At 42.4% G+C, this 14,157-nt stretch overlaps 1 protein-coding gene across 1 annotated transcript; it reads right to left on the bottom strand.

The window, feature by feature from the left end:
- Nucleotides 1-5,940: 5,940 nt before the first annotated feature.
- Nucleotides 5,941-7,947, bottom strand: LOC109705035. The gene is made up of 3 exons (XM_020225798.1): nucleotides 7,634-7,947; nucleotides 7,261-7,432; nucleotides 5,941-6,534 (listed from the first exon to the last, which is right to left on the bottom strand). The coding sequence occupies exons 1-3, from the start codon at nucleotides 7,945-7,947 to the stop codon at nucleotides 5,941-5,943; spliced, it is 1,080 nt and encodes a 359-aa protein (XP_020081387.1).
- Between the last annotated feature and the right edge of the window lie 6,210 nt (nucleotides 7,948-14,157).

Below are 14,157 nucleotides of genomic sequence, written 5' to 3'. Positions count from 1 at the left end.
TCGGGTCGGGGAACATTTTACAACCCTCCACCAAGTGTGGAAAAGCTCGAAATACAACCAAACACTCGAACCTCGCAATTTGCAAAGGTCCAGTGTGTTACAGTCTCTATAACCGGGTACAAAACTCTCACAACCTCTCCAAAAGAAAACAAAAGAGAGGTGGACCACCTATCACCAAGTCCCTCGATAGCTAACTCGAGGTGAAACCTTTTCCGCGATCCCGAGCCTTTCCCGGAGTTGAAGGCTCTGAAAGAAAATATAAAATAGGGGGCGTGAGAACTATAATTTATAGTTCCCAGTGGGCAATTACTGACCTTAGCAAAATGCACCACTAGGCCCAAGTCATGAGCAGATATAGAAAATGAAATAACAACTGCGGAAATAAAAGCATATAATGAAATGCTATACTACTATGCCACAAGTATACATGATAAGAACATGGAGTACATCTACTCTATCATGAATCCAATATGTCGATACATAACAAGTATGCTCTATCATGGCTACCAAGTAAGCTGTGATGCAACAAGTAATACTATCAAGTATACAATATGTCCCAAAATTCAATACATATCTAGTATGTACTATCATGGCAACTAAGGGTACCACAAATCCCAATGTCAGCTAAATCCAACTACAATATACTATCAAGTAGTGATTGTCATTTAATCGATTAAGGTTCACCATTCAATCTCATCCAGGACCAACACATGTGTAGTACAACTTATGCCGCCTAGCTGCCGGTGGTAGCTCCAACATTCCCCCTCGAGGAATGAGACTGTCCCACCCGACCCTACAGGCGCCTCGCCACCTAGCTGCCCGTGGTAGCTCGTCATCCCACTCTGGAATGAGACTATCCCACGCGACCCTACAGGCGTCTCAATCCCGCACGCGCGAACTGCGTCGCAAAAGGCCAACTCCGGAGTGCCAGCTTGTAGGGAGCGACCCTCACAAGCATGTGCGAATGAGCACAAATGGCAAGTAACCATAGTCATCATGTCACGGATCTCGTCATCATGGCTCTAACATAGAATAGCTACTAGCAACCCTAAGGGTCTAGTTTGTGTCTCAAAGTGAAGTTCCAACATTCACTAAGTCTAGTGCCTCTTTAGGACACTAGAATATTACTATATCCAAGCATGTTCCAATTTTCATGCCTCTTTATGGCATTATTTACTAGGTTTATACATGTCCCAAGCTCAATGTCGCTTTATGACATCAGCTTAATATACCAATTCCAAGCCTAATGCCTCTTTATGACATTAGCTTACCCTATCAATAATAGGTTAATACGCATGCTCTCTAGCATGATCTCACATTGCTAATATGTACCTAGCATGTATTCCACAATGCATACAAATATTAACATGCATCTATTCACTAACATATGTGTTGGCGGCCTAAAGTCCCGACCCTTGACCCGGTCAAGTATCCTCCTCGGGAAGAGCGTCGGGATGATGAGCGGCCGCGGATGATGACCCTCGAAGTTTGCGCCCGCGACGGATCAAGCAATTCGGCCGATGAGGGATCGAATCAGCCGGGTTCAAAAAACCTCTGTAGTAAATTCGCTTCGGCAGGATGAGCCGAATGAACAGGGGAAGCCCAGAATTCGACTGAAAGATGAGCCGAATGGCTAAACAACTCGAGATCTGATCGGCAGGAAGAGCCGAAAATGACTTTCTATTGATTAGCAAGCGGAAAGAGTACAGGAACAGGGGAGTGATGCCCGTAGGGCAGACAGACTCCAAGTATGAGAACAGGGGAGTGATGCCCATAGGGCAGACAGACTCCGAGTATGCTAAATTACAGGAACTACCCCTAAGGAAAGCGGTAAATGCGAGAATATAAAGATGCAGGAAAATAAAGGTGGTCTTTTGTGCACAGGGGCGAAGACCCTTTTTTTAGGGTGGCGTATGCCTATTTATAAAGTTGCCCTTGCATTTAGTTATCGTCAATGCACGATCGGCCACTATCTCCTGATTTGTAGGACCACCTTCGGCCGATTGGAACTGCTCATAACCGCTTGCGGTTGCCACGCTTTTTGAACAGACGCGGCTCATATCTTCTGGCGCGTTTTATATACTCCCAGTCCACCATTTTGACATGGATCATGGACGTAGTCTTGGCCTGCCAGCTGTCCGCACCGAATTGGCCCAACAATTGCCCCCTCGGCAGCTTTCGAAAAGATGCTTCGGTAGCTGGCGTTATCTTTCGACCCTTAGTATATTTTTCATCTTATCCTCTGAAAACAAGTGCGATCCGAGGCGTCTTCCTCGGTCCAATCAAATTCAAATTCTCTGACAAAATCTGCAACAATTCGTAGTACAATCTTTTGTACGGTTTAATCTTGGCCGCTGATTCTCTGCAACATATCTTGATTCAGACCCTGCCAGGTTTATCTTAGGTCCCTCATTTACCGCAGACCCATCTGCCGATGATTTTCCATTTTCTAATGAAGGTCTACGTTTGATGGCTGAAAATATTCATCTTCATTCATGGTATCCTTCGACTTCGACGGGAAGAAGTTTTCGAACCTGGCCTAGTACCTCAGACGCCTATTTGGCTTGGTTGGATCGTGTACAAGCCATTAACAGCGATTTATGGCGAGAAACTGGCATCTATGAAGCCATCCAGCTATCCCGAAAACCTCCTTCAGCTGATTTCCTTCTTTTGGCTTCCGCCCTTTGTTTCTGGTCCTCTATTTCTAACATTTTTCTTTTAAGAGGCGGCCCTCTCACCCCAACTCTTTTTAATGTTGCCGCCATTGTTGGCCTACGCCCTCATGGTATCACCCTTTCCATGGCTTATAACCCTGATGGTGTATCCGATTTTGAGGCCAATCTTGATCTCAATGATTTGGCCTACTCCAAATTTCTTCGTAAATTTGTAGGTGAATCTCCTGCTCCGGTCACTAAGAAGGAACATACGACATTCCTTCTGTATTGGTTATGTCATAATCTTTTCTGCACTCGTTCGCAGAAAATTAACCGAGATTTTGTTTCTATCGCCGTTGGTTTATCTAACGGCGATAAATTGGCCTTGGGGCCCTATTTTCTTGCNAACATACGACATTCCTTCTGTATTGGTTATGTCATAATCTTTTCTGCACTCGTTCGCAGAAAATTAACCGAGATTTTGTTTCTATCGCCGTTGGTTTATCTAACGGCGATAAATTGGCCTTGGGGCCCTATTTTCTTGCTTTTGTTTACAGAGAAATTTTTGACTCTATTAGCCCGTCACCCAATGACAATGATGTCACCATTAGCTCGGGTTGCGGCATTTTTTGGTTTTTGCAGATGTGTTTGCAAATTTATTTCAGCAGGCTGTGCCGAGAACCTTTAGATTTGAGCTCGGCTGCTCGCTTTGACTCCTATAGATTTGCTCTCGGCTGTCCTCCACCATTTACACCTGGGCATCCTCTGGACTTCCTCACTTATTTTTCTATTTTTTATGATTCGAGCCCTCACTTTCTTATTTATTGGTCTCCTTTTGCTGATCGAGTCACTGGCCCCCCTTGGTTTTTGGCCAGATATGAATCACTTCAGGGTGAACTCGCCTCTTCTCGTGCTGGTGAGTATTCTGATGTTTGGTATTCTTTTTTGGCTCCTCGGGACTAGCACATCGGCTTGAAATCACGCTCAAAGTTATTACCCAGTACCGAGGTTTACTCTCCACAGTTTGTGGCGCGCCAATTTGGTTTTACACGGGCTATTCCTGCTCCGGCCAAGTTTTTCACGGCTAATACTGCCACTCATTGCCCGCCTACCAAGAGCATAGCTGACGCCGATCAGATTTCGGCTATGGGAAACCGTCTGCGGCGATTTTTCAAATTGGTCAGCTTTAGGACCAATCATACCGGAGTATTAGGTTTTCGCTATGCTGTAAATTGGGATATCTTTCTTAAGAAAACCTTTGCTCCTATCATCTCGCATGCACATCGCAAGACTCGTCATCCTCTCAGTACGATATTCCTTTTGAAAATGACCTCCTGCTTATAATTACTGCTACTCATTTATTTATTTTTTTTTTTGTGTTTTTTTTTTATTTGTAGCTCCTTTCCCAAGTAAGACTCAATCGGAGGGCCCTGCCAAGCCATCCATATCAGACGAAAAATCGGAAGAGGCTGCTGAAACTCCGCCTCCTTCCTCTGTAATGTTTTCTAATCTGCTCCTCCTCTGTTCTTTCTATTTTGATGTTTGTAATACTCATTTTATTTCCATTGTCAGTCTATGCCCACTCCTTCATCGGTTCCAACTTCAAATAAGAGACCGACTGAGACTGTACAAGTTACTCCTCTGCCGATTTCGAAACGACGTAAATCAGTTGCTAAGCGGCAGTTTCGACAAGCCGAAGGTGCTCCTTCGGCTGACAATTTAGAAGACACAGTCGAAGATGTGCCTTCGGCCTCAATTCCAACAACAAGAACCGAAGACATGCCTTCGGCTAATATTCCATTAGAGAAAACTTTTGTGCCTTCCTCAGCTACGGAACCAAGCTGTGTCCCGACCGAAACAATTGATATCGAGGTACGTCCAGTTAGTTGTCAGCAAGCAAATTTTATATTTCTTCATCTATTTATCTTTTTCTTTTAACTCACTCACAGTCCTCTCCTAAAAGAACTCCTTTTCCTCATTTCTCAAAGACGCAGATGGAACGGCAGCTTCGCAGGGAAGCCCGTCTTGAGAAGAAAAGAGGGATGGAAAAGAAGAAAAAATTTGTTGAAACGGCAAGCACAACGCCGTTACCCAGTGAGGTTACATCACCTCGTTCTGCTCCTGTCCCAACACCAACTATAGGGGACGAACAAATAAACGTACCTCTTGGGCGATCTTCTGGAGATGAAAGTGCTGTACCTCCCTGTTCGACCCAGGAAGCTTCTTCTCCTATTTCTGATGATCCTTTATCTGCAACTCTTCAATCCTTTTTGACTTCAAGCCCCAATTCAACCGAGAGGGATGATTCTTCAACTATTATCATTTCATCGGACACCCGAAGCAAGTTCGATGAATATCTTAAAATATATGGCGCCGGTATTCCTGTTTTGGCTCAAAATCCAGAACAATTTGATCGGCTATATGCCCTTTTACTTGATTTAACCGATCAAACAGATGTTTCTCCCGGCATAAAATATTTTGTGGCAACTTTATCACTTCAACTTTCATCTTTTTTGGCTCGGCAGCAATCTTTAGGCACCGAACTTGTATCTTTAGATCAACATTTTTATCGTGTTGATCATTTTAAGAAAAATATTCCTGATATAGCAGCTCCGAATACTGAGGTGCATCGAGAGGATAGAGAATTAGCTGAACAAGAATTGGCTCTGCAGAAACGAATCTTCACTCTTAAGGAAGAATTAGCAGCAGCCGAATCTACTCTGGCACAAACTTCCGAGCGCCGACTTCAACTAAGAGATCAATTGAAGTCTAAAACGAAAGAAGGGATAAGGCTTAAAGAAGAGCTTTCTCAACTTTACAAAGTACATCCTTTGATGAAGCGCCGAAGGAAAGCTGCTGAAACTGCCCAAGCCAATCTTATAGCCGAATGGAATCAACTCAGAGATTTATTGTCTTGATTCGGCTTGTAATATTCTAACTCTGACCTTGATTGTGTTCCCACATGGATGTGTAATATTTCTTTAAATATTTTCCGTTGATTGGTTTTTCACTTTCTGACCCATCTCTATTTTGCAAATAATATGCATTTCCTCTTGTGACTCGGCTAATCTGGAATGGTCCTTCCCAATTTGGGGACCACTTCCCATACGTTCGGTCTTTTTGACCGATTGGAAAAATCAGCCGAAGTACTAAATCACCGACGACAAACGTCTTCGGTCGAACTTTCTTATTATATGCACTACGTACTCGGCTTTGGTATGCTTGCATATTGTCTAAAGCTATCAACCGAGTATCTATTATCTCCTCTGCTTGATCTTTCATTAGATCAATAATATTCATCAGCCGAGAGGTCTTTTTGTTTCTCTAGTCTTAAAGAAGGAACTGTTATCTCAGCTGGAATTACGGCCTCATGGCCATAAACTAATTGGAATGGTGTCATCCTTGTTGTCGTTTTTATTGAAGTTCGGCATGCCCATAATACTTCGGAAAGCTTTTCATTACACTTTCTCGGGTACTTTCCGATATGTCGCTTCATAAGGTTGATAATTATCTTATTTGTTGCTTCTACCTGACCATTCGCTTGAGCATAATAAGGAGACGAATGCAGCAGCTTTATCTTTCGAGACTCGATGAACCGAACAAACTGTCCCCCCATGAACATTGTCCCTTGGTCGGTTGTGACGGTCTCAGAAATTCCAAAACGATGAATTATATGATCTTCAACAAAATCAATAATTTCCTTTTGAGTAACCAATCGAGTAGGTCTGGCTTCCACCCATTTAGTAAAATAATCGATGGCTACTATCAGAAACTTGTGACCAGCCGAGGAATTCGGCTGAATTTTTCCGATTAAATCCATGGCCCATCCTCGGAAAGGCCACGGTTTAATTATGGCGTACATCTCAGAGGCAGGAACCCTCTGTATTGAACCATGAAATTGACATTCTTGGCAACCCTTAGCATACTCTATGCAATCTTGATGCATAGTTGGGCAATAATATCCTAGATGCCGAATTGTCCATCTTAATTTTTTTCCTACTAGATGGGTTCCACATATTCCTTCATGTGTTTCTCCCATTACTAATAGAGCTTCTTCCGGCCCTAGACATTTTAATAGAACTTCTTCGGCTGTCCTTTTGTATAGTTGACCATCTAACAAATAGTAGCCGAGAACTCTTCTTCGAATATTATAATCAACCCTTATATTGGGATCCTCCAAATATTTGATCAATGACTTCCTCCAATCATCTTTTACTTCTACAGGAGCTATGATCGGTTCTCGTATATGAACCGAAGGTAGCAATCTCCTCTGTATTACTATTGACTCTGACTTCGGCTCTCCGTATCCTGAAGCCGATTGGGCCAATTCGTTTGCCTTTTCGTTTTCCTGTCTGCTCAAATGTTCGAATTCGGCTTCTCCAAAATTGTATAATAATTCTATTGTCTTCTTCAAATAATTTTGGAAAGTCGGATTCTCACATCGGTATTCCCCGTTAATCTACTTGATTACTAACTGTGAGTCACCGATGACTTTGATTGATTTTGCTTTCAATTCTTGCAATATTTCGAGGCCGATTATTAAGGCTTCATACTCAGCTTGGTTGTTAGAACACCCGAAATCTAGCTCAAATGCAAATTGACAAACATAACCTTCAGGAGATTGTATCACTATCCCTGCTCCTGCAGATTCGGTTGTCCTTGAACCGTCAAAGTACAACACCCAACGTTGGCAGCCGATTAAACTCTGCTTCGGCTCCTCGATCTCTACACATGGGTGGTCAGCCAAAAAATCAGCTATAGCTTGACCTTTGATAGCTCTGGCAAGAACGTAATTAAGGGAAAACTCGGATAAAGCTAATATCCATTTCCCAATTCGTCCTCATAATACTGGCTTAGATAACATATATTTTATCAAATCGGTTTTGCATATTACTGATACTTCAGTTGACAAAATATAATATCTCAATTTTGTGCATGCATAATATAAAGCCAAACATAATTTTTCTATAGCCGAGTACCGTTTTTCTGTATCTAGCAGACGTTTGCTTAGGTAATAAATGGCTTGCTCTTCCTTCTCTTCATTTTCTTGAGCCAACAAACATCCCAGATTTTCGACTGCAGCCGATATGTACAACTTCATCGGTTGATTTGACTTCGGAGGTACCAGTACCGGAGGGTTTGATAAATATCTTTTTATATTCTCAAACGCCTCTTGCTGTCTCTCCGTCCAAATGAATTCTTCTTTGTCTTTAAGCCGAAGTAATGGAGTAAAAACCTCAATTCTTCCGGCCAAATTGGATATGAACCGCCGAAGATAATTAATCTTCCCCATCAAACTCTGTAATTCTTTTTTGCTTTTTGGCGGCGGTAATTCTAATATTGCTTTCGCCTTATTTTTTTCAATCTCGATCCCTTTTTTATGCACTAAAAATCCTAAAAAGTTTTCTGCTGAAACTCCAAAAGCGCATTTCAAAGGGTTCATTTTCAAATTATATTTTCTCATTCTTTCAAAGGCGAGCCTTAAATCAACCCAATGTTCGGCTTGTGACTTGGATTTGATAACTATATCATCGATATATACTTCCAACATTTTGCCGATTAAGTCATGGAAAATAAAATTCATTGCTCTTTGGTAAGTAGCTCCGGCATTCTTTAAACCAAACGGCATAACAACCCATCAAAGGTTCCAATTGAACCGGGGCATCTAAAAGCCGTTTTAGCCACATCTCCCTCAGCAATGTAAATTTGATTATAACCAGCATGTCCATCCATAAAAGACAGAATTTTATTACCAGCAGCCGAATCTACTAACATATCAGCTATTGGCATTGGATATTCGTCTTTAGGTGTAGCTAAATTCAAGTTCCTAAAATCGATACAAACTCTAAGTTTGCTATTCTTTTTACGCACTGGAACTATATTAGACACCCAATCAACATAACGGGCCGCTCTAATAAATCCGGCCTTTAAAAGATTTTCGATTTCATTTTTAATTTGGAGTACAATACTCGGCTCAAATCTACAAGCCGGTTGTTTAAAAGGCTTGAACCCTTTTTTGATGGGCAGCCGATGCTCTACAATCTCTCGACTTAAACCCGGCATTTCTTCATAGCTCTAGGCGAAGCAATCCTTGTACTCCTTCAACAGCTTCTTTAATTCTTCCTGTTGCTGAGCTGACAGCTTGGAACTTATAAACGTCGGCCTGTTGTCTTCATTTGACCCTAGGTTTACCTCTATCAACAAATCCTGGGTCTCCAGCTTTTTCTCAGTTGATTTAATAGGCATCTTCATAGGCTTCATTTTCCGCCTTACGCTATTCATTTCATATATATGATTCGGTACTTTCATCGACCGATTTCGTTTGATCTTCTTCCTTGGCTTTATGAACTGGAGTCTTTATAGTCCTTCGGACCTTATTCGGCCGAATCTATAGTAGCCAACAGGATCCGGCTTGGCAGACGAATCATCCTCATAGCTCGATCTTGTTGATCGGCCTCATATCTGTTGAGGCTTGTGCACAAGGCCTCTTCAATGCTCGATTTTTCGGACTCCATTTTAACGCCATCCCTAGGTGCTCTTCATCGCCACCATAGCGTTGAATCTTGAAAGAATTAATTGATATCCCTCACTCCTACTCTTCACAAACGAAATCTGATCTGGTCAGCATGGCCCCAATTGTGTGGCCGATGTCCTCCAATGTTACACATCTATCCTATTTGAGGCCGTGCCTTTGGCCTGGACTTTCTCTACCTTGTCTCCTATCCACTGGAACAATTTTCCGTGGAGTGTAGCAGAGTAACATGTAATATATCGAAAAGTTCACAAAAAAAAACATGTCAAAACTTCTAGCAAATGGAGCAAAGTGCGAGATGGTACACTTCGGCAAAGTTCCGAAGGTGTGTTTAATGAGTAAAAAGTGCGTTGTGGAGAGGTTTCGAGAGCTAAAAAACCAAATTCGGCAAAACTGCAGAATTTCAGCTCATCCGGGACCGGTCCCTGGTGGGAGAGACCCGTCCCGATCACGCCGTGCAGAATGAGACAGCCAGACAAATGGGCTAAGGTCCTGGAAGCGTCAGGCCTCGGAACGCGGTCTCTGTCTGAGAGACCGTCGCCCCAGAGACCTGTCCACCGAGGGAGGACCGGATGCATTGCGCCCGGCAGCCTCTGCTCGCAGTGGTGCACCTTCGGGAACCGGTCCCGTGCTTCGGTGTGAGACGGGTCCTCTGCCTGCGAAAAAAACTGGGCCCAGTCCAGGCAGTGCAGCAGAGATAAAGTTGAGGGTTAGTTGTATTATTGCAACCCCATCGGTTCATGTAGAGGCTGAGAGAGCCTTTTTCTCCATTCTCCTCACACCTCTATCACAACTCCTTTCTCCCCTCTCTTCTCTCGCTAAGAAGACAAAAGGAGAAGGAAGAAAGGAAGAAAGAGAAGAGAAAGAAGGAAAAGAAGGTGAAGAAGAAGATCAAGTGAGCAAGAGCTTCATCTTCTTCCTGCCCTCTAGTGCAGAAAGGAGAGCTTACAAGGTAAGCTTTGAAACCTCTAATGTAGATAAACCTAGAAATGGGTGTTTGATGCAACCTAGAAATGGTTTAATGGATTCGTTTAGAGTTTTTGAAGCTTCACTTTGCTTTAAGAGATCCAACGCTGTTTGCTTAGAGGTGAGCTTGGACACACCTCGTCATCGGTGAAATCCAAACTAAGGGTTTGGAAAACCTAAGAATGGTTCTAATGGACTATATTAAGTAAAAAATAGGAAGCTACTTGTTGCTTCCCAAAAGAGATCAAATCACCTACGTTTGTGATATCAGCATTGGCAGCTAGGGCACCCACAATTGGGTCTTTTGCTCATGAGATGTTCTAAGTGCAATTGACCCTCTAGAAACCTAATTGGGGGTATTTCGTACGCGTTGGTGCGCTCGGAATAGCGTATAACGGGAAGAGCCGATGTAAAGTTTATGGGCAAAATGCGGTCTAAAAATCCGCAAAAAAATCATCGACGGCCTTTGAAGCCTACGAGGTGGGTGGTGCTTCTCAAACCATGAACTTCTCTCCCTAGCCTATAATGTTCATTCATTGTGAGGCATGTGTAAATATATTTTGGCATGCATATATAGGGTAAGTAATGATAAAATATGATGATAGCATGATATGTGAGTACAACTTGGCTTATAATCGAGTGGTAGAGAACCAAATAAACGGTGCTCAAAACCACATAAGTGTATGCAATTAGAGAAAATGAGCCCACCAAGACGGAGCAAAAGACACAAGTGACACTATTGACATAAGATCGAGTGCATTCTGGAAATATGTAAAGTAAAGAAGCCACTAGAGTTTTATTGTTGTGTAATTTATTATTTTCCTTTTTTTTTTTTTGAAAATTTCGTGTAATTTATAATATAGTTCTGGAACTTTATTTTTATGATATTATTTCTTCTAAAGTGCGGAGATATTTGTTATTTCTTCTGGTTGAAAGGTCTTATTATGGTTGAAATTTATGTATTCACTTAAGTGAGTACGTTGTTGTATGTTTCGTATGAGCTTAGTATATATTTTCTAGATTTTGTTTCTCTTTGGCATAATTTCTGTGTCTTAGTGTGTTGAGCTCTCTTGTTGACTTGTTGTTCTGGTTTGGTAGATATGTACCTTGGTTCCCGAACGCCTGTATAGTTATTAGTATTTGCATTTGTCGCTCGTGTATATAACTCGTTTTTTTTTCTTAAGTGCCTGTAAGAGTAGTTTCTCTCGGATATCGTCTTTGTTTGCTTGTATGTAATTGTCTTTTTTTTTGGGTTCTTTCTTTTATCCATTGAAGTAACTTCTTTTTTTTGTTTTTTTTTTGGTCCGTCAGTATAGGAGATGATCTTTTTTTTTTTTGTTTGTGTCACGGCGCGCAGCAGCTTCTTGGCTGCGCTTGGGACAGTTTTTACGGTCGGGGACGGTCGCCTGCTGGGAGAGCCGGTCTCTGCTGCAGGAACTGCCTGTCAGTCGGCAGTGTATTAAAGTGAAAGTGAGGGCTAGCTGGGCAATTTGCAACCAATAGAACAGTATCAGGGTAAATGAGGATTCTCTCCCATTTCTACCGCTCTCAACTCTCTCTCTCCTCTCTCTCTTAGAAGACAAAAGAGAAGAAGAAGAAAGCAAAAAGAAGGATAAGAAGAAGAAGAATGAAGAAGGAAGAATAAGACAGTGAAGTAAACTCTTCTCCTTTATCTCTAGCTTGAAGAAAGGGAAAAGCTTGAGGAAGCTTTGATCCACAGTGTAGTAAAACCCTAAGTAGATTTTATGAACCTAAAAATGGTTTTATAATGAATGATCTAGATAGTTTGAAGCTTTCTTTGCTCTTTAAATAAACTAGATTGCTATAGAGTTAGCTTGGACCAATTTAATGTGAAACTAATCTAGGTTTTGGAAGCCTAAGACTAGTCTCACATGGAAAAACCAAAACCTACTTACCGAACGTCATAATCACAGAGTTTTGTTCAATCGAGAAATCAACCCCCTAAAGGTTCCGACTATACCCATCTTCTGGAAAGCTCAAGGGCACCCAAATTGCGGGCTCCCCTCGCTCCCCCACCCCCCCCCGAGGGTTTCTAAAAGTCAAGCTTGACCCTCTAATCACACCCCCTGAACGACCCCCCCCCACCCCCCTCCCCCAATAGGCGAGACCCACACTCACGCACGCGTTGGGCCTCCCACACACCCCCGGATTAACTTATCTAATGATAAAGTCAAGGTAGTATGCAGCAAAAAACCTAATAGGTTCGTTTTCGCCGCAGGTAACAGAACGAAACATCTGAAAAAATCCCAAGAAGCAATTCAGTCGGACACACTTGAAGGCCACAGGTGGGTCTGGTGTCTTCAAAGACTCATTGAAAATTCTCTGCGTATTCCTATAGTTTATCTTTAGCATGAATTTCTACTCTATTGTTGCATGCATATTAGGTGAGTAAGATAAATGTGAATGAAGTGCATGATGCAGCACAACCTGCATCATGAGACTGTTGGAACCTATCATATTGTCAAAACAGCTGCCTATAGTTAATGTCATTAGAGAAAATGCAGCACGGACCTCAAACTGAGCGAAGAACAGAGTGACACTATGACAGTATGATCAGTGGCATATTGAAAATGGTAAAGTAAAGAACACTAAAGTTAGTGTGGAGCTCAAAGTAACGCAGAGGATGAAACGGATGAATGACAATCGTGTAAAGCAAAGTAAATGGCGCGAGGATAAACAAGAAAATCTAGAGCGTTAGCAGAAGCAAATGAAAATGTAAAGAAATTGATTGCACTCAAGTTTGCAATAAAAATAATAGTATACTGCACATACAGTGATGTAAAAAGACCTAGAGTAAGTAAGTCAAGATTGAAGTTATACAATCCTTTCTTAGTAAGGATACAACTACTCATATGAGTTGCCGCGTGCTCCCCGAGGGGTGGCGCGTCACCGTCCCGACACCACTCAACCCGGCGTCGCGCTCCGGCAGTTACTGCATTCACACACGCGTTGAGTAGACCGCCGTAAGGACGGTCCTAGCTGGTGAGTTCCTGCGATGATGGACTTAATGTGAAGCAAGTTAATGTGGCGAAGCCCCCGGGCTAGCCTTAATGATTAAAGAACAAAGAGTAAAGAACAAAGAGTAAAGAACAAAGTGTAAAGTGCAAAGAACTAAAGAACATGCATAATCTGCATATGTTAATGTTGAGCATATTCCTTGCTTTTGTTCAGCCATATTAGCATCATGTTGTAGATTGGTTACTATATCCTGCTTATCCTTTCTATTATGCCTGAGTTAGTCCTAGTGGGAAAGTCGGTGATGTTGAGGCCGAACCCACTGGGAACTTTGTTGTAGTTCTCACCCCACTATTTCCACAGAGCTGGGACCGAGTGAGCCGGCGAGCGACCGCGGTAAAGGTATCGCACCGTAGTCAGAGGCCACCGGAGTTGGGTTACATTTTGTTAGCAGTATCCCTTTTATCATCTTTTGTATTTGATGATTAGTGATGTAAAGAAAAGAATGTGTTGTGTACTTCGAGGTAAATGTGATGTAAGAAAGAAATGATGGAGTGATGTAATGAAATGCAAAGAATTCTAAATGTAAGAAATGGATGCAATGTATATGATCTAAAATGAATCATATTACTTGTGTAGAAGTTTAGTTTCCTATCTTTCACTAATGGCTATTGCTTACCCTCGTGTAAGCCGTTTATGTATGTTTCCGCTAGTGCATTTCTTGTTTGAAAATGTGCATGTGATGAGCCTTGGGCGGATAGGGGAAACTCTGTCCGTTCGGCGTCTGTTTGACGTGCTCGGGTCGGGCCAAATTGGTACCTGCTCGGTGCGTGACATAGTGTGATGCAAAGAACCAAGTGATGAAAAGAATGATGAAAATGACAATGTGTAAAGTAAAGTAAAGTGGGGCAATAAGAACAAGTATTGTTGTCACGCCCCGAGCCCGCCTCTTTGGTCGGATTCGGGCACGCCAACAGACCGCCGAACGGACAGGGTTTCCCCTGCATGCGGACAGAGTCTCCCCTGTAC

Source organism: Ananas comosus, unplaced genomic scaffold (genome assembly GCF_001540865.1).
Source record: "Ananas comosus cultivar F153 unplaced genomic scaffold, ASM154086v1, whole genome shotgun sequence".
Taxonomy (NCBI): Eukaryota; Viridiplantae; Streptophyta; class Magnoliopsida; order Poales; family Bromeliaceae; genus Ananas; species Ananas comosus.
The sequence above is the reverse complement of the archived record's forward strand: the minus strand, read 5'-3'. Positions and strand labels throughout refer to the sequence as shown.